Raw genomic sequence first — 24,799 nt, 5'->3', positions numbered from 1 at the left:
CTTGAGATGTTACTTTCTGCTGTTACACCTATTGCAAATAGTTTGTCCTTCTCATCATTTGCCGTTTTTTAAATCTTCAGTTAATGGTTGTTATGTAAATATTTTCACTTTTGAATAATTTAAATTTATACTTCTGCAATATTTCTCCACTCTAAGGCTGTAAACAAAATTACTGTTTTCACTGAGGTGTTTTTCAGGTTTTCTGTCTGTCTCTCTCTCTTCCTCTCATTCCAGATACACAGACACACACAGACACAGACACACAGACACAGACTCACACAGACACACAGGCACAGACACACACACAGACACACAGACAGACACAGGCACACACAGACACACACACACTGACACACACAGACACAGACGCGCACACACAGACACACACACAGAAACAGACACACACAGATACACACAGACACAGACATGCACGCACACATGCACAGACACACACATGCACACACATGCACTGACATAGACACATGCACACACGTGCACACACACCTATGCACACACACATGCATGCACACATAGACACACGCACACAGACACACATGCACAGACACACATGCAGACACACACATATGCACACACAGAGGCACATGCACGCACACACCCACACACAGACACACGTGCACACACGCACTCAGACACACACACAGAAACTCACACGCAGACATGCACACACAGACACAGACACACACATGCACACAGACACACACAGAAACAGACACACGCATGCACACACACACGCATACACACACATACACAAACACAGACACACACACACGCACACATAGACACACACACACGCCCCTGCATTGTGATCCTCTGATGTATTTGCTCGTCTCATTGCCCTCTGAAATCCTTTCACTTCCAGCAACAATAAATTCCAAAAAGCATACAAAGATGCATTTCCGGGCTCGCAAAAGAACACATCTTCAGGAGCCCCAAATAGGGAGGGACCTGGACAAGGGATCAGTCTACATGGGTTTGGATTGTAATCCCAAAAGACACAGGACTGAATGCCATAATCTAAACCCCTAAAGTCTAAAATCTCTAACATCTAAAATCCCAAGAATCCCAATCACAGGACAGTTGCACCGTGTTAGACAGCACTGTTTCCTTGTTCTTGTCCCTTTTTTTTGGAAATTAACTGTAGTTTCAGGAGGAGACGGGTATGGGTGCCAAGTTGACAAGGGGTGAACTTGTGGACCTAACTTTAAGTGTCAACTCAACTGGATTCAGAAATACCTGGAAACCTGGTGACACATTATTCGGGGTGTGTGTGTGAGGCATTTCCAGAGGAGATCAGCATGTGGGTCTGAGTGGGTTGTATGGCAGGATCTGCTGTAATGTTGGTGGGCAGCGGCTAATCCACGGATGCCCTGGAGAGAACAGATACAGAAGGTGAATTGTCTCCCTGAGGGCTGGGACAGACTTCTCTTCTGCTGCCTTGAACACAGAACTCCAGGCTCTCCAGCCTTTGGACTCCAGGACTTTTACACCAGTGGCCCCTGGTTTCTCAGGTTTTCAACTTTGTAGTGAGAGTTACACCTGTCCCCTCCCATCCCATAATGGGTCCTGAGGCTTTCAGCTTGAGCCACACTACTAGCTTCCCACAGTCTCCAGCTTGCAGACAGCCTGCTATGCGACTTCTCAGCCTCTGTAATCATGTGAGCCAGTTCCCCTAATAAACCCCTCTTATATATCCATACCCAGATCTTATTGGTTCTGTCTCTCTGGAGAACCCTGACTAATACAGACTTGGTATTGTGGAAGTTGAATACTGTTCCTTATTACCGTATTTCTTACAACACAATGGAAGAGATCTGTGGAATTGTTCCCTTGCAAAAAGGCTGCAATAAGTGTATTAAGCTACTTAATGGTGACAGATAAAAATTTAAAAGCTAATTATTATTGGCACTGTGAAAGCAGAAAATTGCTTAATTGCAACAGTCAAACAATAATAAGACCTTCAAATAGACAGCATATACCTGCAAAATTTGTAGACTACCACCACTCTCCAGATACAAGTGCAGCGAGTGTTTCAAAGACAATAGAAGTGAAAACTCAGGTGAAAAATAGAAGAAATCTCTCAAGTCACATTATCCATTCAGGCCTGACTTCTGCCCCTTCACACACAGCACTATGCTTGCCTTCAAAAAATGCCCTTTGGCTGGGCGCGGTGGCTCATGCCTGTAATCCCAGCACTTTGGGAGGCCGAGGCCAGTGGATCACAAGGTCAGGAGATGGAGACCATCCTGGTTAACACGGTGAAACCCCGTCTCTACTAAAAATACAAGTAATTAGCTGGGCATGGTGGCAGGTGCCTGTAGTCCCAGCTACTCAGGAGCCTGAGGCAGGAGAATTGCTTGAACCTGCGAGGCGGAGGTTGCGGTGAGCCAAGATAGTGCCACTGCACTCCAGCCTGGGCGACAGAGCAAGACTGTCTCAAAAACAAAACAAAGCAAAACAAAAATGCCCTTCATCAGAGAATAAAGCGAATTCGACAAGCTCAGAGAGCTTCGGAACCAAGGACATTTGCTGTCTGTCACTGGGGTTCCTCCAGTGTTACAAACACACTGCATGGTGAGAGATTCTTGATTAGGGATTTGACTGTTGAAGAGGATAGACTTCTTATATTTACCACTAAATCTGACATAGAAAAACTAGCGCATGCTTCACTTCGACTAAAGACAGCCCTTTCAAAACTGTCCCCACTGTTTTCTTTCAACTATATGCAATTCAAGTCCCTGTTGGATCTGAAAATTCTAGAAATTTATCTCCTCATTTGTGTTTCAATGACAAGAAAAAGTGAAGCCCTTTATGAATGCTTGTTTGAAGATTTGGTGGACTGTGCAGAAGAGAATAGATTTCGATGGAATCCCCAAACCATGATGATAGACTGGGAACGAGCTGCCACCAGGCTCCTACAAGTGAATTTCAAGGACCATGATGATAGACTGGGAACCAGCTGCAACCAGGCTCCTACAAGTGAATTTCAAGGACCATGATGATAGACTGGGAACCAGCTGCAACCAGGCTCCTACAAGTGAATTTCAAGGACCATGATGATAGATGGAATGAGCTGTGACCAGGATCCTACAAGTGAATTTCAAGGACCATGATGATAGATGGAATGAGCTGTGACCAGGCTCCTACAAGTGAATTTCAAGAACCATGTTGATAGACTGGGAACGAGCTGCCACCAGGCTCCTACAAGTGAATTTCAAGGACCATGATGATAGATGGAATGAGCTGTGACCAGGTTCCTACAAGTGAATTTCAAGGACCATGTTGATAGACTGGGAACGAGCTGCCACCAGGCTCCTACAAGTGAATTTCAAGGACCATGATGATAGACGGAATGAGCTGTGACCAGGATCCTACAAGTGAATTTCAAGAACCGTGATGATAGACTGGGAACGAGCTGCCACCAGGCTCCTACAAGTGAATTTCAACGTGTTGACATTAGGTTTGTCTTCTCAGTTTAGCCCAATGCATTTGGCAGAAAATTCAGACTGCTTTTATAAAGCTGGGAGCACACAGTCACCAGCCAGAGCAATTTGTGTTGTAAACCAAAAATAAAATTCTAAGTCCCCCAACCAAATGAATGGACCCCCACCCCCCTGTTGGCCAAGAGGGTCCTAAAGAAATCTGCGAAACTGATGAAGGCATGACTAGAAGGTGGGAGGTTGGACACGCCTCTTTAGACCCTCCTCTCTTCAGAGTTTAGGCACAATGGACCCACATTAACATTAAAACAGAGATCTTAAGACTGACAAAACCCTCTTTGTAGCAATAAGATAGCAAATTCCAACCTGACTCTAGTACAGCATCACATGACAGATAGCAGGCTCTAAAGGAAGACAAAGTATTTTACCCTCAAATATATTTCTTTGACATATTTTGAAATGGGCCTGCCAAGCTGTGCCTTGCAGAGGAAACTTGGATTCTGTAGATGATCTCTTTCCCTTGCTAAGTCTTTTCTAGAGATCCCGACACCATTAAAGCTCCGATAAGAGACATTTACCATCGATGCTCCCTGAAGCCTGCTACCTGGAGGCTTCATCTATGTAATAAAAACCTTGGCTTCTACAATCTTCCTTATCTTAACTCAAGCACTTCTTTTTTAGATGGAGTCTCACTCTGTTGCCAGGCTGGAGTGCAGTGGCACAATCTTGGCTCACTGTAAGCTCCGCCTCCCGGGTTCACACCATTCTCCTGCCTCAGCCTCCTGAGTAGCTGGGACTACAAGCAACCACCACCACGACCAGCTAATGTTTTTTTTTTTGGTTTTTTTTTGTTTTTTTTGTATTTTTAGTACAGATAGGGTTTCACCATGTTGGCCAGGCTGGTCTTGATCTCTTGACCTTGTGATCTGCCCTCCTTAGCCTCCCAAAGTGCTGGGATTACAGGCGTCAGCCAATGCGCCCGGCTAACTCAAGCATTTCTTTAAGCTGAATTCAACTCTTCAGGCAAAGCATAATCCTTCAACCAACTGCCAATCAGAAAATCTTTGAATCCGCCTATGACCTGGAAGCCCCACTTTTGAGATGCCCTGTCTTTTGGGGCTGAACCAACATCTATCTTTTATGTATTGATTTATGTTTTTGCCAGTAACTTTTGTCCCCCTAAAATGTATAAAACTAAGCTGTAACCCACCTTGGGCACATGTTCTTAGGACCACCTAAGGCTGTGTCACAGGCCATGGTCCTCACATTTGGCTCATAATAAACCTCTTCAAATATTTTATAGAGTTTGGCTTTGTTCATCAACAGCATTTATATATTTTGCTTTTAGACCTATTTCTTTATGAGTACAATTTGTCTGCTCATAACTGTTTTATCTCTGTAGCTGCCGTTAATGTACCTGAGTATTTATGATTGCAAAAATATGGAAGTTCTTATTGCCTGTTTTATTGTGTAAAGTGGCTGAGGAAGTGTTCTGCCATGTTTTTATGTGTTTCTCAAATAAGTCCCCCTTAAAAGTGTGAATAAATATCTTTAAAATAATTACAATTTTTTTCCAGAATTGTATTTTTGAGATTTTGATCTTTTGGGATTATGGCATTTGGAGTTGTGTCTTCTGGGATTATGAATCGGCAACCAGTCAGCACAGAAGCCAACACAGCCATCACCTGGGAGTGGGGGTGCGTGTGGCAACCGCTTTCATCACCTTGATGAAAAGATGGCTTGAGTTCTAAGGGGGAAAGGAGGTGAGGGTTAGGATACAAGCAAAGTTAGAAATTGGGATTGAATGGCTGGGCACGGTGGTTCACCGTGCCTGTAAACCCAGCACTTTGGGAGGCTGAGGTGGACGGATCACAAGGTCAGGAGATCGAGATTGAGACCATCCTGGGTAACACCTGTCTCTACTAACAATACAAAAAAAAAAAAAAAGAAATGAAAAGAAAAAAAAATTACCCAGGCATGGTGGCACACGCCTGTAGTCCCAGCTATTCGGGAGGCTGAGGCAGGACAATGGCTTGAATTTGGGAGGCGGAGGCTGTGGTGAGCTGAGATAGTGCCACTGCTCTCCAGCCTGGGCAACAGAGCAAGACTCTGTCTCTAAAAAAAGAAAAAGAAAAATAAATTGGAGTTGAAACCCCCAATAAAGCCATAATTTTCAAGACTACAACTTCAGTGAAAATGTGGTCCAGAAATATTCTATCTAAGAGCATGGGAGATGAGAAGGAAGCTTGGCTCTTTAACCCTGGGAATGAGGAGAGAGAAATGTCCCCTCTTATGGATCAGGATGGAGGTCCTCACATTGGTTTAGGATTTAGGTCACCTCACCTTTGAGGAACCCTAAGCCGAGCCTTTAATACAAAAAGTGGCCCTGGACAAGTGACAGTTTCTGGAAAACCAGAAACGCAAACAGCAAGGCTCAGAAGGGAAAACGCGGCCACAAGCCAGGCCCACCTGCATGAAGACCATGTCCAGGGTTCCTGATTTCCAGTCTTTTTGAGCCAATAGTATCTCTACATTTAAAGAAGTGAGAAGGCGTAAGATGTGTGACTAACGAACAATCAAAATAAACTACCAGACTGTCCTGGAGGAATTTTAAAAGAGCTGATGAAACACTAAGAGTCAGAGGCACAGAGAATTCCCAGCAGGGTGAGGGAAAAGGAACTCTTCCACAGACGCTGAAGGGATCTCAACAACAAAGCACTTCCTGAAGCCTCCAGGGCATCCCACACCCAGGGATGGCAGCTTGATGGCCGGCATTCCAACTCCAGCTGCGGAAGCCAGAGACAGTGGCCAAGGGGTTGGCACACAGCCACTACTGCGACAGAACACCACATGTGCACGATGGCTCCAACAGGAAAGAAGCGCCTCTCACAGATACTCAGAAGTGAGAATTCCTAATCAGGTCACCCTCCTTCCACCCATCGTTCCGACACGTGGTATCTGAGGCTGCCAGGCCGAGATGGGGTAGGGCCAGGCCAGGGGAAGCACATGTGTCTTCTCCCCAGTTCCACTGGCCAAACTCAGACACAGGGGAGCACAGACTGCAAGGCAGGCTGGGAACGGAGCCCGTTCACCTGCCAGAGAAGAACAGGACGTGTGTGGATGGGCAGTGAACATCGCCTGTTGCATCTAACATCTTCAAAATGCTGAAATACAAGCACTGCCTACCTGGAAACAAACACTCAACACAATTCTCTTTGAAGATTTAGATTAAAATAAGACATTTTTAGACCTAGAGATCTGAAAGAGATCTCTACCAAAAGAAGCTTTTCCAAAGACGTTTTAAAGAATGACCTCCAGAAAGAATGGAATTCACCTAGCCCAAAATCTTCCAGTGTAGAGATGAATCTGAGCAAAGAAAACATGTGACTAAAAGGAGGCAAACGTGAACTCTGATCACAATGATAACATCCAGTTTATGTTGTTAAAAAACCAAAATAGAACTTTAATATTGGCCAATAACAGCATAACAGTCAAAAGAGGGTGACCAGAGTTAAAAAGCTCTAAAGTTTCTATGTTTGTTTGTTTTTTTATGGGAAGAGACTGAATAGTAATGTTATACTTTAAGTTACAAAATTTACTTTATATATTCATTTATTTTTGAGACAGGGTCTCGCTCTGTCACCTAGCCTGGAGTGCTGTGGCGATCATAGCTCACTGCACCCTCAAGCTCCTGGGCTCAAGAGATCCTCCCGCCTCAGCCTCCTGAGTAGCTGGGACTACAGGCATGTGCCGCCATGCCTGGCTAACAAAATTTACTTTAAAATGTCTAAGGTAACCATGAAAATAATAGAAATGGAGAATATGTCTTCCAAAGTAGGAGAGAAAAAGAGGGAACTTAAAAATGGGTAACTTGGGATAAACCAAAAGCAGAAAATAAAGTGAACATAATCCATATACATTAGTTATCGCAATAAATATTAAGTGGACGGACTTTGAGAGTTAAAATACAAAGATTGTCAAACTAAATAGAACAACACTAACAACAACAAAATATCTGTATAGGACGTTTAAATGAGAAACATCTAAAACACAACTTACAGAAAGGTTGAAAATCACAGAATGAAAAAAAAACCTCCAGGCAAATACTGACCGAAAGGAAACAACTGTGCCTCTGAGGCTGGCACTGGAGATACATGAGTATTTTCAGTGGATCAGATGAGGGCCCTATGGAGAGAAAGTCAGCCTGGGTTCTTCTTGCAACCTGGTCAATAGGCTGCCCTCAGGGAGAGGGACTGGAGCACAGAAGGAGGAGACGGACACAGGAGTCATCTGGCTTCTGGAGGATTCTCAAGGGACCAGGTGGAATAGAGACACAACAGGCCTGGTTCAAGAGAACTGCAGGAGAGGCCTCCACAGAAACACCCATCAGACTACGGCTCCGTTCTAAACACTTGACTGGCTTGGGGCGTGGTCATTCAGCTTCTGACATGGGTTTGAGTAGTGAAATCTTTGATGTCTTCCCACATGCTGACCCCTCTCAAAGTGATTGGCAAGCTAGGATGCAAAAGGAGAGACACAGGAGGAGGAAGAGACACACCACACGCTGCACACTCACATGCACACTCACACACACAAAGCACACACACCTCCCACTGCTGGCTGCCAGCCTGATACCAGCCCAAGCTTGAGGCAGTGAGCTGTGTGTTTCTGAAAGCGGAGGACAGTGGGCTGGGTGGAGGACGATGGGCTGGGCAGAGGATGACGGGCTGGGTGGAGGACAGCAGTCTGGGTGGAGGACAACGAACTGGGTGGAGGCGAAGTGGCTGAGGTGCAGACTCAGCAGGGGGAGGAGGGGCCCTGGGGGTGAATCAGGGACAGCAAAGGCACAGAGGAAGGAGGATGGCTGCAGCCCCTGCACCAGCTCCTACCATCTTCATAGCATCCAGGAATCCAGCGGAGAGGGCCGCAGGGTGCCGAGGCAGGTGGGGTCTGTGTGCGAGGGCTGCTTGTGGTCAGGGACAGTCACGCATTTGCTCCTTCAGAGCACGGACTGGAGAAGGATCCCAAGTCGCCCTCTGTGGGGTGTGCCAGGCCTCCTGCATGGCCCAGCAGGGAAGACGGCTGCAGGTGCACAACGTGCTCCCCGAGGAGTCTCCGTGCTCCCCACACGTGCTGCCTCCGGGGCGGCACCCACAGTCCTGACTCCTTGCAGATGCAGCAGGAAGTCTTCAGATCCCCTCGGCATTTGATGTTTCCTTTGCTTGTCTGCTCTGAGCTCTGCTGTATCTCCCTCTTGGTCCTCACAGTCATTGACAAGGTGGCAAGCACCCTCTCATCTGCTGCCCCACATGGTGGAGATGGGGGAGGCCCACACCCATTGATCAGCACTGCTGGGACTAAGTCTGTTGGACCAACCAGGTTGTCCACACGTCGCTGTGCCACACCACTGATCTGGGGCCTCCAGACTTGGCATCCTGCTGCCTTTTCCTAGACCCTATCTTTGAGACGTCACAAACATTCCACCCAACCCAAGCCCCGCCACACAGGCAGTGAGTCCCACCTCCCCCATGTTCACAGAGACCAACCTTCCCACCTCCCCAGCACAGGCACCCACACCCAATCTCGCTCTCTCTCTGGCCTTTGCTGCTTTTTAAGCTGTTCACTGAATCATGTGAACCACGTGGGACACAATCTCCCGACACTCCCTCTTCCCCTTCAAGGCTGCACTGTGAGTCCCTGCACTGTTGATCACCCTCATCTTCATGTGAACCCGAAAGAATTCATCTCCACAGTGGCAAAACCCCACCTCGCCTGTGCCTGGACCACATGGGCACAAACATTCTCCAGTCAACAGGCATTTTGGTTGCTGTTTCCTCCATTTTCAGTTTCTTTCATTTTTCTTCTTTGTATTGGTTTTTGATTTGAGACAGGGTCTCACTCTGTCACCCAGGCTGGAGTGCAGTGGTGATCACAGCTCACTGCAGCCTTCAACTCCTGGGCTCAAGCGTTCCTCTCACCTCAGCCTCCCGAATAGCTGGGACTATAGGTGCCACCACCGCATCCAGCTAATTTTTAATTTTTGGTAGCGATGGGGCCTTGTTCTGTTGCCCAGACTGGTCTGGAACTCTCTGCTTCAAGTGATCTTCTGCCTCAGCCTCCTAAATTGCTGGGATTACAGGTGTGAGCCACCGCGCCCACCCATTGTTCTGTTTGTGTTGCATTTTTCTGTTTGCGTTAGTGACACCGCTGTCACTAATGCCATGACCCTAGGAGTAAAACCACTGCAGGAAAGGAGATGTTCTGTCCAAGGCTACAGATGAGGGGCTGCTGCTTTCTGCACCAGCCCTAATACTCAACGGTCCTCTTGGCTGGGATCAGGAGACACAGCTGCAGGTGGACAGCCCCGCTGCTCCAGAGACTGCTGGGCACACAGGCTTCTGGCCCAGGGCCACTGGAACTCAGCCCGGGGCAGGCTGATGGAGGGTGCTGGGTCAGGGCTGAGGTTTGAGTTGCTTCTCAGAGCTGGGAGAGGAATCTGAGAACTTTTCAACATATCATGGGGTGCAGACTTGGACACTGGGTTTGGGGCCAGAAAGGACTGGAATGAGCAGGACCCACAGACCCAGGGGAGGTGGAAAGTTCTGCTGCAGGCCTGAGGGCTGGCCCAGCCTGGTTCACAGGAGTCCCTGAAAGTGGGGGCCTGGTCTGTCCCCGGAGAGGGAGCCCCTCTTCCTCCACAGTGCACCTTGGGGGTGTCCAGCCTATTCGAAGACAGTTGCTCTGGCCTTGGCCCGTGACCGCAGCCTCAGGATCTTCTCCAGGTGGCTCTGGCACCCCCCACCAGGGAAGAACATCAGGGTGGGGGCTCCTGGACCACCAGGGTGCCCTCTGCCTGCCCCTCTCAGCTGCCTCTGGGGCTTGGCTGGGCCCTCACTCTACAGCTGAGTTAAAGGAAAATGTTCCCGGTCAGCCTTGTGGGACCATTTCCTCCCCAGGAGGCACACTCCAGAGGGGTGCGGCCAGACCTATGGGCAGGGAGAGGGGCCCGGAGGTGAGGTGGGGAGGGGCCCTTGGGACCTGCACCTCTTCACTGCCTCAGCACGGCGACATGACCGAGGCTCTGCAGGAAGTGAGTTCCGGGATTTGCTTCCAGGTTTCAAGGTAAGGGCATTGGGGAAGCTGCAGAGTCTAGAGCAAGTCCAGGGTGCTGGTTCTGGCACCTCCACGCCTCAGCTGCACCCACAGTGTCCCCTGGATGGGAGGGGCCTTCTGGGGTCCTCTGGGGCCCCAGCCTCCTTGTGGGTGGGCTGAGGAGGGATGGGAAATGCTGGCTCATGGCCACAGGTTCAGAAACCCCCAGAACAGATGAGAACAGACCCAGCTGATGGGACAGGGGAGGGTGCCCACAGGCAGGAACAGGCAGGAGGACTGTCCAGCGTGCCCAGGCAGATTGCACCACCACTCCAAGGACGTGCTGGGAGGTCCGATGGCATCAGCCTGCCCAAGGCCAGCTCTGACATGACAGCGGGAGGCACACGGGGACACACAGCACATCACAGCTGCTGAGGGGCCGAGGCCTTTGAGATTCCCAAGGAAGAACAGGGAGTGGGGAACTGATTAAAGTAAAATGAAAAATAACAAATGGGTCTTTGCCCTCTCCTGTAAAAACCCTCCCAGCACCTCATCTGGCTCCCCCCAGCCCAGGCCTCGTGCCCCGTTGCTGCCCACTCCTGGCCAGGCCTGACCTCCCGTGTCCCAGGCTGGAAGCCCCTTTCCCTGACTGCACTGGCGGCTGCCTTTGGCTTCCCCTTCAGCTTCGCCCCCCAGCGAATTCCCCACTCAGCCTTGCGGTGCCCGCCACGGCCCCTCCTGCAGTTGGAAGGACTTGACTCAGGTGTTAAAAACATAATCAGCAGTCAGAGGCCACAGTCTACACGTTCCCCAAGCAACCACCCGCTGAAACGCAAGCCGTCTTCATGTTACCACACCCTGGTTCCAGTCACCAGCAAAATGCAAGAAGGTGGCCTCTGGACCTCCCTGTGAGCATGACCCAGAGAAAAGGAGCCAACCGGCGGTCCCCAAGTTAGCCTGCAAGCTCTGCAGCCCTGACGAGAATGCGGAGGGATGACTGCCAGTGAGGGGACAGAGGGGACAGACTGCCACACTTGCTCTCTCTGCTTTCCGAGCCACACGGTGACTGTAGCCGGTGGCATCGCCCACTTGGCTGAAGTCTCCCACTGCGGTCGGCCCTTTCTGCCTGTGGGATGGTGCAAGTTGAGAGGTTTCCTAACTTGGTCCCACTTCACTGGACACAGGCAAGATGATGGGGTCCACACAGACACTGTCTTGCTTGTGAGAGCTTTGCCTGGGAACTCTGCAGTGCTGTGCGGGGTGGGACGCACACCCTCCCTGGGCCTGCAGAGTCCTGGGGATGCACAGCTGTGTGAGCTGTGAGTATGAAAGGGCCCCTTCCTCTAGGCTGGCCCCAGGCCACAGCTACTGCAGGGCAGTCCAGCCGCACTCTGGCCTCAGCTGGTGTGGCGCTGCAGGCTCTGACCTGCATCAGGGTGCCCCAGGGCGCCATTCTCAGGGCATCAGGAACCCTGTCATCCTCCCCCATGGCCAGGTGCAGCCCCCATCGACTTGGAGTGAGTGCCTTTCCAAGGGAGAGTGGACAGGCAGTGCCAGGTGCCACTGATCTGTCCTCCCAAGGGAAGGCGGGGGCCCTGGCAGGCAGCATCAGCAGGGAGGGGCGGGTAGCTCAGGCCTGGCACGGCATGCGACCAGGCATGTTCCCCTACCCAGGGGTCTAGGCTGAGGGTCCCTGGGGCTTTGGTGGGTCCCCCTGGAGTCTCCAGGCTCTGACATTGGAGGGTTGGAGTCAGAGGAGCTGAGGCAGAGCCCAGCGGAGCAGATCTCGGGATTTCCTGGTCCTTGAAACTGGAAAAGGCCACAGGGTGTAGAAGCCACTGCGGGGCAGCAGGAGGGGTGTAGTCTCCCTGGGGCCAGGGCTGCTCGGCCTCAGGCTGGGCCGCTGGGCTCAGGGCTTGGAGGGCACATCTGAAGGGTGCTGAGGAGTGAGAACTCTGCGGTCCCTCCGACCCACTGGGGGACGTGAGTCAGGGGACTGCACACCTTGAGCCTCAGTTTCCTCCTGTGGAATGGGGACAGTGATAGCAATCCTCCCTTCCTGGGACTGCTGCAGGCTCCCATGAGACAACACGTCACCAAACCGCAGATCCCCCTGCAAGGTTCGGTGCCTGGCGTGTGGCTGCTGGAGGGAGTTCATGGCACAGTGGGGACCTTGAGAACGGCCCTCAACTCAGTCGTCACAGGCCCCTCATGGCTCTATGAATCTGAACCACGGACAACACGTTTTAGGACAGAAAAGGGGGATGTGAGTCGCTGGCACAGGGCCCCTGCCTGGATGAGGACAGACTTAGGCAAGCACTGCTCGTCTTCCAGCCTGGGTGTGGCTCCCAGCACCCGGCCTCTCGTGGTCTCCTGGGTATTCCCAGCTTCTTAGCAGGACCAGTGAGGTGAGCCCAGACCTGGCCTCGGACATGTTTTCATCTCCTTCTGTGCCACCTTGTGCCCCTGGGGACTCACGGAATTGCCCCGAGAGGATGGAGCCCCTCACTGGGAGGGGCCTGTGTGGGCTCTTGTTCCTGCTCCATGCACCCAGCATAGGGCCTGGAAGAGGAGGTGAAATGCCGGTGGGTAATTCGGGAAGCACAGCCCTCCGCCCTTCCTTCCAGTGTGGGGCCTTGCTCCAGGTAGATGAGTAATCCAAGGTCCAAACTTTGCGTCTAGTTCAGCATGCTAGGAACTTGAAGTTGTTAATTCATCCTAACGTCAAGTAAAAGGGAAAAAACTTCCTAAAATCAGCAACTCTTCTTAGCTTCCTAGGAGAAGTGGGACCACACAGCAAACTGCCACCCCCAAGACTGGAGAGTCAGACAGGTGAAAATGGAGAATTGCCACTCACCAAGGGCAGGCTTCTTGGGGGCCAGTGCCAGGAAAAAAAATCCAGAGCAATCCCGGAAGAGTTTCTGGGGCTCAGTGTGCACAAGCATAAGAGCTAATATCAGTTGGGAACCTGGGCATGAGGGCCCCACTTACGTGAGTTTTACCTCCAGGAGGTCTACTAGGTGCTCACTGCAAATATCAGGAAAGCTCGTCTATGTCAGGCAGCAAGAGAAAAAGAACGGCCATTATGAAATACGCCAGAGCATTCTGTTCTTAAAAAGTCCAGCCTTTCGGAGAGACTGTCTTGCCAGAGCCTAAGCTGCTGGGTTTTATCAGAGCTGAACTATCTGGGAGAAGAGAGACATCCAACCCCAGTCAGTGTAGCCTGCCACATGTGAGAAGAGCCACACACAGCCCCAGCCCTTACTGCTTATCCTGTCTCATTTAAGTCAAGGAAACACTGAGAAGCCCTTGTAATGTTCATGGGTTGGGGACACAGGCTCACTGAAAGACTCAGACCTACTCACAGGACCACAGCACACTCCCCTCCCTGCACACCTTACCCCTGCATCATCAAAGGCACCTATTTGCAGCAGTTTCTTTTATGCAGCATATTATGTCTGGGGCTTAACAAAAAATGATACAGCATACTAAAAGGCAAAAGCCAAGGTTTGAAGTGATGGAGTAAATATTACAAGCAGGCTCAGATATGGCAGGGACCTGGAATGATCAGCTGGGAATTTTAAACCACTATGATTAATATGCTAAGGACCCTCGTGGAAAAGTAGACAACACACAAGACCAGATGGGGAATGTGGACATCGAGATGAAAATTCAAGGATGAGTGAAAATAGAAATTCTGGAGATCAAAAACACTGTGACAGAAACAAAGCATGCCTTAGGCTTATTGGTGGACTGAATACAGCTGAGGAAAGAATCTCTGAGCTTGAAAATATGTCAATGGAAGCTGGAAGCTGAAAAGCAAAGAGAAGAAAATGGAACAGAATACTGTGGACTGTGGAACAACTACTGCTGGTGTAACATACACATAACGGGGACATTGGAGGGAGAGAAAAAGAAAGGAACAGAAGAAACATTTGAATCAATAATGATTAATGTCAGACACCAAACCACAGATTCAAGCAGCTCAGAGACACTAAGCAGAAAACAAAACAAAACAAACGTCTCCACCTAAGCACATCATACTCAAACTTCGGAAAAATCAAAGATGAAAAAGAAACCAGGGGTTGGGTGGGGGACATCTTATCTATATAGGTGTAAAGCTAAGAATTATATTTGACTTACCCTCAGAAACCACGCAAGCAAGAAGACAGTGGAGGGAAACATTTCAAGTTTTAGGAGAAAAAAGAAAATACATCAACCTAGAATTCTGCATCCTGTGAAATTATCCTTCAAAAGTGAACATAAATCTTTTCTCAGGTAAATAAAAATTGAGGGAATTTGTTGCCAATATAACTGACTTGCCAGAAATGTTTTTTAAAAGTTCTGCAGAGAGAAAGAAAATGATACAGGTCAGCAACCTTGAGCTACATAAAGAAAGGAAGAGCATTTCAGAAGGAATCAGTAAAGAGAAAACGGAGTCTTTTATTTTTTCTGAATCTTAATTTATCTAAGAGTTTGCTAAAACAAAACAACAACAACAAAAATAGGCCAGGCGTGGTGGCTCACCACGCCTGTAATCCCAGCACTTTGGGAAGCCGAGGCAGGCAGATCACCTGAGGTCAGGAGTTCGAGACCAGCCTGGCCAACATGGTGAAACCCCGTCTCTACTAAAAATACAAAAATTAGCTGGGCGTGGTGGTGCAGGCCTGTAATCCCAGCTACTTGGGAGGCTGAGGCAGGAGAATTGCTTGAACCCAGGAGACAGAGGTTGCAGTGAGCAGAGATCACGCCATTGCACTCTAGCCTGGGAGACAGAGTGAGACGCTGTCTCAAAAATAAATAAATAAATAAATAAATAAATAATAAAAATACGTAAATAAATAAAAGCCAGAATGTGTATTTGATGATCATAGCTATGTATATGTGAAATGAAGGACAGCAGTGATACAAGGGATGGGTGAGTGGAATTAAAAACACCTTATTATTTATTTATTTTGAGATGGAGTCTTGCTTTGCTGCCCAGGCTGGAGTGCAGTGGGATGATCTCGGCTCACTGCAACCTCCGCCTCCTTGATTCAAGCATTCATCTTGCCTCAGCCTGCCGAGCAGCCGAGATTACAGGCATGCACCACCACACTTGGCTAATTTTGTATTTTTAGTAGAGACAGGGTTTTGCCATGTTGGCCAGGCTGGTCTCAAACTCCTGACCTCAGGTGATCCACCCTCATCGGCCTCCCAAAGTGCTGGGATGACAGACATGAGCCACTATGCCCGGCCTAGAATATCTGATGATTATAAAGTGCTTGCGTTACCTCTGAAGCTGTATAGCGTTATATGAAGGTGGACTTGGAGGATGAGTTTTAAGTGTATATTGCAAACTCTAGGGCAACCACTAAAGAAGTGAGACCCAGCCTCTAGAAAAAAAAAAAAAAAAAAAGGAAATGAGCTATCAAGCCATGAAAAGAAATGGAGGAACCTTAAATGCATATTACTAACTCAGATAAGTCACTTTGAAAAGGCTACAAACTGTCATTCCAACGATACCACATTTTGGAAAAGGCAAAAGCATGGTGACGATAAAAAGATCAGAGATGTCAGGGGCTGGGGCAGGAGTGATGAGCAGGCAGAGCACAGGTTTTCTTTTCCTCTTTTTAAGGCAGTGAAAATACTCCTAGGATCCTGCGAGGAGGGATACAAATCACATACATTTGCCAAAACCCACAGCATGTTCACCACCAGGAGGAGACCCCATGTGAATCCAGGACCCTGGTTGATAACAATGTATCCAGATTCCTCACATGGAACCAGTGCGGTCCTGTGGTGGAGGATGTGTCTGTGTCAGGGCAGGGAGTACGTGGAAATTTTCTGCAGTTTTTGATCAATTTTGCAGTGAACTAAATCTGTGGTATAAAAATAAAGTCTATTAAAAGAATCCAAGGCCCCCTCTCATCCCACGATAAGATAAAGTCCCCATCCATTTTACTCCTCTCAACCCTGGAGAAAGGAGAGGCCAGGTCCCACCACCTTCCACCAGCATGGACCCCCAGTCTAGACCCCACGCCTTTTCTCAGCATCCTCAGACCAGCAGGACTTGCAGCAATGGGGGATTAGGCACCTGACTTCTCCTTCATCTACCTTTGGCTGGGGGCCTCCAGCCTTGACCTTCGCTCTGAGAGTTTCAGGCAGGTCCAGAGCCAGTTCTCCCATGACGTGATCTGTTTCCAGGGCAGGTTCCTGGGTGAGATAAAAGGATTTGGGCTGAACAGGGTGGAGGCAGCATTGGAATGGCACTCAGGGCAAAGGCAGAGGTGTGCATGGCAGTGCCCTGGCTGTCCCTGCAAAGGGCACGGGCACTGGGCACTAGAGCCGCTCGGTCCCCTAGGACGGTGCTGCCCTTTGAAGCCATGCCCCAGCGTCCAGGCAACAGGTGGCTGAGGCTGCTGCAGATCTGGAGGGAGCAGGGTTATGAGCACCTGCACCTGGAGATGCACCAGACCTTCCAGGAGCTGGGGCCCATTTTCAGGTAAAGCCCTCCCTGGCCCTCACTGGGAACACCCAGAGCCCTGCCCCTGCTGCCCAGAACCCTGCCGGGCACTCAGCACTGCCATTCCCAGCAGGTCCCAGCACTCTGCCTCCTTTGGAGGATGGGGAAGGAGGGCAGCACGTGCTGGTCTGTGGCTCTGCCAGGGCAGGGGATGGTGCAGAGCAAACCCCAGCTCACTGCAGAGAGGGCAGGACTCAAAAGCACTAAAGTTGAGAGGTTGCAGGGAGCCAGCAGGAGGGCTTTAGCTGTGAAGCCGCTAATCCAGGAGCAGGGAGGGTGGACAGGAGACACTTTGGATTGGGACTGCAGGGTGGGGCCAGGGGGGACATGACCCCGTCCAGCAGGGCCTCGTGCTTGGCCCCACAGGTACAACTTGGGAGGACCACGCATGGTGTGTGTGATGCTGCCAGAGGACGTGGAGAAGCTGCAACAGGTGGACAGCCTACATCCTCGCAGGATGATCCTGGAGCCCTGGGTGGCCTATAGACAACATCGTGGGCACAAATGTGGCGTGTTCTTGCTGTGAGGGGCGAGCTGGGAGCTGGGAACTGGGAGCAGGATGGGCAGCCTGGGTGTAGGTGGGAGGCGAGAGAGGCAGGACCCGAAAGCACATATGCCCTGGGCCCCTGTGGTGGGCAGTGAGGGTGAGCACTGGGCCCAGAGGACAGCCATCCTGTGGGGTCACGTCTGCCCTGTGGGTTGGAGAAGGAGGGCAGTGGTGGAGAAATGGGCATGGGCACCTCTGCAGGGGAGAAGACACAGAGCAATGAGCCCTTCTGTGTAGTGAGAACCCGCTCTGCACCCACCTCGGCGGCTGCTTTCTCTTGCGGTCTGGGGACTCTCCTTCCCACAGGTCAGAAAACTGAGGCCCTCAGAAGGGGACTCCCACTGGCCCGGGTCACAGGCTGTGAGTGCTGAGCCTGGTGTTCGCCGGGGCCGCAGCCTCCTTCAGGGCGCTCAGGGTCCCTGCAGTCCTGGCAAATCTTCCTGATGGGGACAGTCTGGGGCAGGAGGCAGGTGGGGACGCAGGTGGCTGGCGGCTCCGTTGTTCTCAGAAGCAAGGCACGAGGTGGGGCGGTTGATGGCACTGGGGAGGATGTTTCCTGGCCCGTGGAGAGGGTGGCGCCTGGTCAGGTGGGCAGGGAGAGGCTGATGCTTGGAGTCAGTCACCTGCAGGGATGTTGTCATTAAGACGGGGGAAGGACTGGACGAGGATGTCACAGTGGCGACAGCCCCACTCCATCGTAGGAAGGGAACGCTCTTGGGAATAGTGGGATTTAGGTAAAAGGGCACCCGTGGGTCGGGGCCTTCACTGAGGCTGGCCTACAGATGACATCTGGGAGAGAGTCAGGACCCAGGAAGGCAGGTCCAGGAGGCTGGGTGCGCATAATGGAGGCTGGGTGAGCATAATGGAAGGAAGGGGAGCGCACCTGTGTGTGTGTCTTGCATCTGTGCACATGCTGTGTGTTTCTCTGTACCTGCATTTGCACATGTGTTGTGTGTGCATGTGCGTGTACACATGTGTCTGTGTGTGTGCTTGTATGATGTGTGGTGTGTGTGCACGAGTGTCTCTGTGTGTGCATGTGCAGGTGCTGGCATGGGTGTAGTGTCTGTGCACGCGTGTACATGTGTCTCTTCACACATGGTGTTGAGGTCTTGCATGGGCGCATGTGTGCATGTGCGTCTTCTGACTGTCATCACTGTCAACAGCTGACAGCAGCCAGCTGGACATAAATAAAGGAGTTTTTCAGGAATGTGGCTGACAGGGGAAATTCCTCCCCACCATTCCCTGGGGGCATCCATGCAGTCCCCACGCACTCTGGCTGTGGGTGAGGATGGCATGAAGCACAAAGCTTGGTTTCTGTCCTGCAGAAGATACAGATGCTTCAGAGAGACAGGCAGGGGCTGCTGCCCTAGAGGCACTGTGCCCAGGGCGGGGAAGGGCAAGGAGGAGAGGGCAGCCAGGGGCTCTCCCCTCAGGACACTGTGTGGGTGACGTGGGCAAAGCCTGACAACAGGGGTCAGTTCCTTTCTTGCAGAAAATCCCTCCCCCCACTACAGGGAGGGCCCGCATGGGTGAGGTGGTGCCAGACTTGGGTCGCCAGGTCCCAGGAATGACCTCAGTTACCCTGTCAGCACCTGCGGGCAGAAGCTACTGTCTCATCCCTGCTTAGACCTGAGTGGCCTTTGCCCAGCACCTGGAGGCCGCTCTGAGAAAAGGCTGCAGCTCGAACACAAACAGGCAGCTCCCACCAGGGCCCCCATCATCTCCCTGCAGGCCGATTCCTCTTGGAGACGAGGAGAATGGGATACGGGTCAGGGCCTGTATCTTGCTGAGGCGGCCTCACAAGCTCTGCCCTGGCCTCTGTAGGAATGGGCCTGAATGGCGCTTCAACCGATTGCGGCTGAACCCAGATGTGCTGTCTCCCAAGGCCGTGCAGAGGTTCCTCCCGATGGTGGATGCGGTGGCCAGGGACTTCTCCCAGGCCTTGAAGAAGAAGGTGCTGCAGAACGCCCGGGGGAGCCTGACCCTGGACGTCCAGCCCAGCATCTTCCACTACACCATAGAAGGTGTGGGCCATGTGGGAAGGTCCAGCCTCAGATACCCTGGAGTGGCCAGGGACGGGGATGGGGGACTGGAGGGAGTGGGGGGAGGCAGGCAGGAGGTCTCGGGCTGCCTTGTGCTCAGCAGTGCATCCTCCCCGCAGCCAGCAACTTAGCTCTTTTTGGAGAGCGGCTGGGCCTGGTTGGCCACAGCCCCAGCTCTGCCAGCCTGAACTTCCTCCATGCCCTGGAGGTCATGTTCAAATCCACCGTCCAGCTCATGTTCATGCCCAGGAGCCTGTCTCGCTGGACCAGCCCCAAGGTGTGGAAGGAGCACTTTGAGGCCTGGGACTGCATCTTCCAGTACGGTGAGGCCAGGGACCCGGGCAGTGCTATGGGGAAGGGACACCATGGGGGCCCAATTTCTCCCTCTCCACCACCCAGTGGGGAATGGAGGCCACAGGGAGGGGTCGGGGATTCCTCGCCGTCCTGCCAGGGAGATTGGTGTGAGGCTGGGGCTGGGCTGGTCTGATCCCGGGAATCTGGGATGAGAGCAGGGCGACTTGGGTGTCAGGGCAGGCTGGGCAGGAGGAGGACACTGAAGGACACTTCCCAGCACCAAGATCTGAGGGCTGTCCCCTGCTCCCCGGACAGGTGACAACTGTATCCAGAAAATCTATCAGGAACTGGCCTTCAACCGCCCTCAACACTACACAGGCATTGTGGCGGAGCTCCTGTTGAATGCGGAACTGTCACTAGAAGCCATCAAGGCCAACTCTATGGAACTCACTGCAGGGAGCGTGGACACGGTCAGGACAGCAACCAGCCCCACGTAGAGAGGATGATGCCAAGCCTGCCTCCCCGGCAGTGCCTGACAATGTCACACTGACGTGTGACAATGCCACACGGCACCCACATGCCCCATGTGGGGCTACAGGCCCCACATTTCTGTTGCCTTCAGCCTTCCCCCTCCTTTGTGAAGGGATGAGATTTGCAGGGGAGGGGAAATGTGAGCCACCCCTCACATGAGACAGAGTTTGCAGTTACCTGTGTAGGGAACCATGCTCCAGGCTGGAAGAAAGTTGGATGAGGCCCTGGACACACAGCAGCTCAGTCCCCACTGGAAAGCTCTGGGTGTACAAGGAGAAGGAGGGTTGAGAGGCAGCTGGAGGACTCCACTGGGCACCGTTCCCAGTGTGCCCTGTCACCTCGGGCCAGAAATGTAGATGCATGAGAGGGCAGGGTTGCAGGGAAGACAGCAGCACAGGCTCCAGCCAGTGCAGAGGGGCCTGTGGGTGCACAGTGGGGAGAACCCAATGGAAGCAGAGGGAGCTGGGGCTCCAGAATTCCCTGGATGATGCTGAGGTTTGGGCTCCCTGCCCTAATGGTGGCTGTGAGAACCCGCCCTGAAGAGGCTGCAGGGGACCTGGGCCTTGGTGGAGATGGGGGTCACCTTTCCCTGAAGAAGTCAGGGAATCTGGCCCAAGTGGTCATCAAGGTTTCAGATCCGGGGTCCCAGGGCTCTGTCATGCTCAGGGCATGCATGTCTTCACCCCTCACAGGGAGGTTGTCCTGGGAGGGGTGTCCCGGGGGCTGAGTCCTCCTGTGCAAGGTCTGACCCTGCAGCTGTGGCTCCTGCAGACGGCGTTTCCCTTGCTGATGACGCTCTTTGAGCTGGCTCGGAACCCCGATGTGCAGCAGGCCCTGCGCCAGGAGAGCCTGGCTGCTGCAGCCAGCATCAGTGAACATCCCCAGAAGGCAACCACCGAGCTGCCCTTGCTGCGGGCGGCCCTCAAGGAGACCTTGAGGTGGGTGATGGCTGAGCCCTCTCTGTGGCCCTGGCCCCCTGCTGGAGAGCAGCCCCCACTGGGTGGTGGCAGACAGAATCTGGGGCTGATAAGCAGCATCACCCAGCAGCCCATTCCCCTGCACTTGCTCTTCCTCCCCCTCAAGGACAGGGAGCTCTTCTTCCTCTGGAATCCCTCTTCAACGCCCTGGGGATTAACGTGGGGCATGTCCTTCTGGACTTGGGGCTACTCAAGTTAGGGGAGGTTTGGCCGGGCTCAGCAGGTGCAAGGAAGCACTTCCTCACGACCTGGGCTTCCCATGGGCCAGGGACCTGTGGGGGGTCTTGGGTAGGAAGGGTGCAGAGGGCACAGGAAGCCCCGTACAGCTGAGGACCCTTTCTATGGATGCCCCCACCTCTAGGCTCTACCCTGTGGGTCTGTTTTTGGAGCGAGTGGTGAGCTCAGACTTGGTGCTTCAGAACTACCACATCCCAGCTGGGGTGAGTGAGCCGCACACCCCTCCAGCTGAGAACCTCCCTCCCCAGTCATTCCCTGATTCCCGCTCTGCACCGTCCGCAGACATTGGTGCAGGTTTTCCTCTACTCGCTGGGTCGGAACCCCGCCTTGTTCCCGAGGCCTGAGCGGTATAATCCCCAGCGCTGGCTAGACATCAGGGGCTCCGGCAGGAACTTCCACCACGTGCCCTTTGGCTTTGGCATGCGCCAGTGCCTGGGGCGGCGCCTGGCAGAAGCGGAGATGCTGCTGCTGCTGCACCACGTAAGCAGGCCTGGTGGCGGGGGCGGGACCTGGGCAGCAGAGGCGGGGCCTGCACACTGGGGGGCGGGGCTTGCATGGTGTGATTGACACCTGGGAACAGTGGATGGGGCTTTGGTTGGTTGAGGTCGACGTGACCAGGGAGGGTCTGTGCTGAGCAAGACAGGGTAGGCTCTGGGTGAGGTTGCTTCTAAACATTGAGATGGGGACTAGGGGAGTGGGGTGGAGCCTGTACAGGGTAATGGGGAGCCTGTACAGGATAATGGGGCTTGGGCAAGACCTGGGCAGGATTCAGTCTGGGCCTGGTCCGTAAGGTGGGGCTGGTCAGAAATGGGATAGGTTGGGGCCCAGGCTGCTGCTCCCCCTTCAGCATAATTGTTGCACCTGGGACTATGGGAGGAAGCTGCCCCAGGTCCATGGGCTGCTGACCAGGCCAGATGGAAACCCAGCCTCTGTCCTAGGTGCTGAAGCACTTCCTGGTGGAGACACTAATCCAAGAGGACATAAAGATGGTCTACAGCTTCATATTGAGGCCCGGCACGTCCCCCCTCCTCACTTTCAGAGCGATCAACTAGTGGTGCTTCTGCACCCGGGGTCCCAGCCTGGCCAGCAGCCTCCCTCTGCCTGACCCATGGCCACCCCTCTTCTCTCCCACATGCACAGCTTCCTGAGTCACCCCTCTGTCCAGCCAGCTCCTGCACAAATGGAACTCCCCAGGGCCTCCAGGACTGGGGCTTGCCAGGCTTGCCAAACAGCAACGCCAGGGCACAGCTGGAGATGATCTTACTGGCAGGGCCTGGCCTTGTCCTCAGCCCCACCTGGCCCCTTCTCCAGCAAGCAGTGCCCTCTGGACAGCTTGACTCTACTCCTCCCAGCACTGGCTCCAGGCTCCTCATGTGGCCATGGAAGGGTGCTGTGATTTTGTCCCTTGCCTTCCTGCCTAGTCTCACATGTCCCTGTTCCTCTTCCCCTGGCCAGGGCTCCTGGGCAGACTTTGTCAGAGTCATTAAGCGGGATCCCAGCATCTCAGAGTCCAGTCAAGTTCCCTCCTGCAGCCTGCCCCCCAGGCAGCTCGAGCATGCCCTGAGCTCTCTGAAAGTTGTCACCCTGGAATAGGGTCCTGCAGGGTAGAGTAAAAAGGACCCTGTGGTCACTTGTCCTGACACATCCCCATTTTCAAGTGATACAACTGAGTCTCGAGGGACGTGTGTTCCCCAGCTGATCATGTCAGCCTCATGCCCCAGGCCTCGTCTTTCACGGACCAGGCCTTGTTCCAGCAGTGGGCATTGGGTCCTGTGCTTCCTGAGCTGTCCCCTGGGGAAGGTCCCGAGGATGCTGTGAGGAGATGGAAGAGTCATGTGGGGTGGGAACTTTGGGTGTGGTTCCAGAAATGTTTTTGGCAACAGGAGAGACAGGATTGGGCCAACAAGGACTCAGGTGAGTTTTATTGACTCATTCCTCTGGTTGATACAGAGCCATGCCATGTGCCATGACCTGGGGTGGGCACAGGGAGGCTGCAGTTCCAAACGTGAACCTGCCTGTGGGCCTCATCTGCTCCTAGCCCAGCAGAAAGAGTTGACCCCTCCTGAACTGGCCACTTCACAGTGCTCCTGTGCAGGGAGAGGAAGTGCCCCAGGGTGAGAATGTGCCCAGCCACATCGTCTTTATCTCCTGGGATTTTCACTGGGGCAAAGATCTCAGTAGCCAGCTCATGGTGGCTGATGAGGATCAGAGCGTTTGTTCCCCCATGAAAGGGGCAATACTTAGGTAATCATTCCAGGTGTGTTCAGTAGTTCCAGGACTCAGGGACTCAGGTCAGTCACCCTGTGACTGCAGGTTGCTTCCCCACCCTGGGCAATGCAGTGCAGCACGGGAAAGGAATAAGGGGGGAACAAGGTGCACAGACCTCAGAGATGGCTTTCTTGTTTATGGGGCTCTCACAGATACCCATCCAACTCCCCTAGTCAGCACTAGATCATGGGATCCTAAAATAAACCTTGGAAAAATATTTTAAAGGCTTTTATCTCAAAATTATTACAGATACATTCAAATTTGTTGACATATATATACAGGCAGGTCCCCCACACCCTTCACACAGCCTCCCACCATCAGCAGCTTGCATTTATGTAGAACAGTCTTCAAAACAGGAAATTGACAGTGGCATGATTCACTGAGCTCATTTAGAACTTACCAGTGAAATGTGTGCCTGCGAATGGGTGTGTGTGTGTGTGTGTGTGTGCGCCTGCCTAATTCCATGCAACTCTGTCCCATATGTAAATTTTTGTGTGTTTTTAAATGTAGGCTTAATTATTACTCAGTTGTGGTGAGGCCCACAGGCCAGGAGACGACTGTGGTTGAAGAAATAGTCTGTTACTGACAGCGTGCAGTGGCGGGGCTGTTCTTGTCGTCATGACCTCATTGGAAGCATCCGGGTCAATCTGAAGGCAGAGGTTCTAGTTCTTCCTGGGGAAGGAACCAGTGAAAGCAGGGTAGGCAGGCTTGGGACTGATTGCTTTGCAGGATTACCCAGGGCTCCCAGTCACAGGGATTGTCTCTGGCTGTCTGGTGCCTGACTCTGGGGGAATCTGTTCAGGGGAGCTGTGGTCTGGAGTGTGCGACAAGGTGGCTGGCACGGGGCT

General features: G+C 52.4%; 1 protein-coding gene across 2 annotated transcripts; it reads left to right on the top strand.

Annotated features, from left to right (window-relative positions):
• The first annotated feature begins 16,792 nt into the window (after positions 1 to 16,792).
• On the top strand, positions 16,793 to 24,167 carry LOC100461139 (cytochrome P450 11B2, mitochondrial). 2 transcript variants are annotated; one of them, XM_024251550.3, is made up of 9 exons: positions 16,793 to 17,034; positions 17,422 to 17,577; positions 19,427 to 19,626; positions 19,764 to 19,967; positions 20,254 to 20,408; positions 21,241 to 21,407; positions 21,808 to 21,886; positions 21,966 to 22,163; positions 22,622 to 24,167. In XM_024251550.3, exons 1-9 carry the CDS (start codon positions 16,796 to 16,798, stop codon positions 22,733 to 22,735), a joined length of 1,512 nt encoding a protein of 503 aa, XP_024107318.3. In that variant the 5' UTR covers positions 16,793 to 16,795; the 3' UTR covers positions 22,736 to 24,167. The 2 variants fall into 2 exon arrangements, with proteins under 2 accessions (XP_024107318.3, XP_024107319.3); XM_024251551.3 differs by lacking the exon at positions 21,966 to 22,163 and having other exon boundaries at positions 16,796 to 17,034; positions 22,622 to 22,871.
• The last annotated feature ends 632 nt before the right edge of the window (positions 24,168 to 24,799 follow it).

The sequence above is a fragment of the Pongo abelii genome, chromosome 7, assembly GCF_028885655.2.
Source record: "Pongo abelii isolate AG06213 chromosome 7, NHGRI_mPonAbe1-v2.0_pri, whole genome shotgun sequence".
Classification (NCBI taxonomy): Eukaryota; Metazoa; Chordata; class Mammalia; order Primates; family Hominidae; genus Pongo; species Pongo abelii.
Note: the sequence above shows the minus strand (reverse complement) of the source record. Positions and strands in the feature narration are given on the sequence as shown.

Bases quoted from the DNA above. Each gene is read 5' to 3' on its own strand.
- LOC100461139 (XM_024251550.3), top strand. From the start codon at position 16,796: ATGGCACTCAGGGCAAAGGCAGAGGTGTGCATGGCAGTGCCCTGGCTG. The intron at 17,578-19,426 runs GTGAGGGGCGAG...TGGCCTCTGTAG, and splicing joins AAATGTGGCGTGTTCTTGCT to GAATGGGCCTGAATGGCGCT. The intron at 21,408-21,807 runs GTGGGTGATGGC...CCCCACCTCTAG, and splicing joins GCCCTCAAGGAGACCTTGAG to GCTCTACCCTGTGGGTCTGT.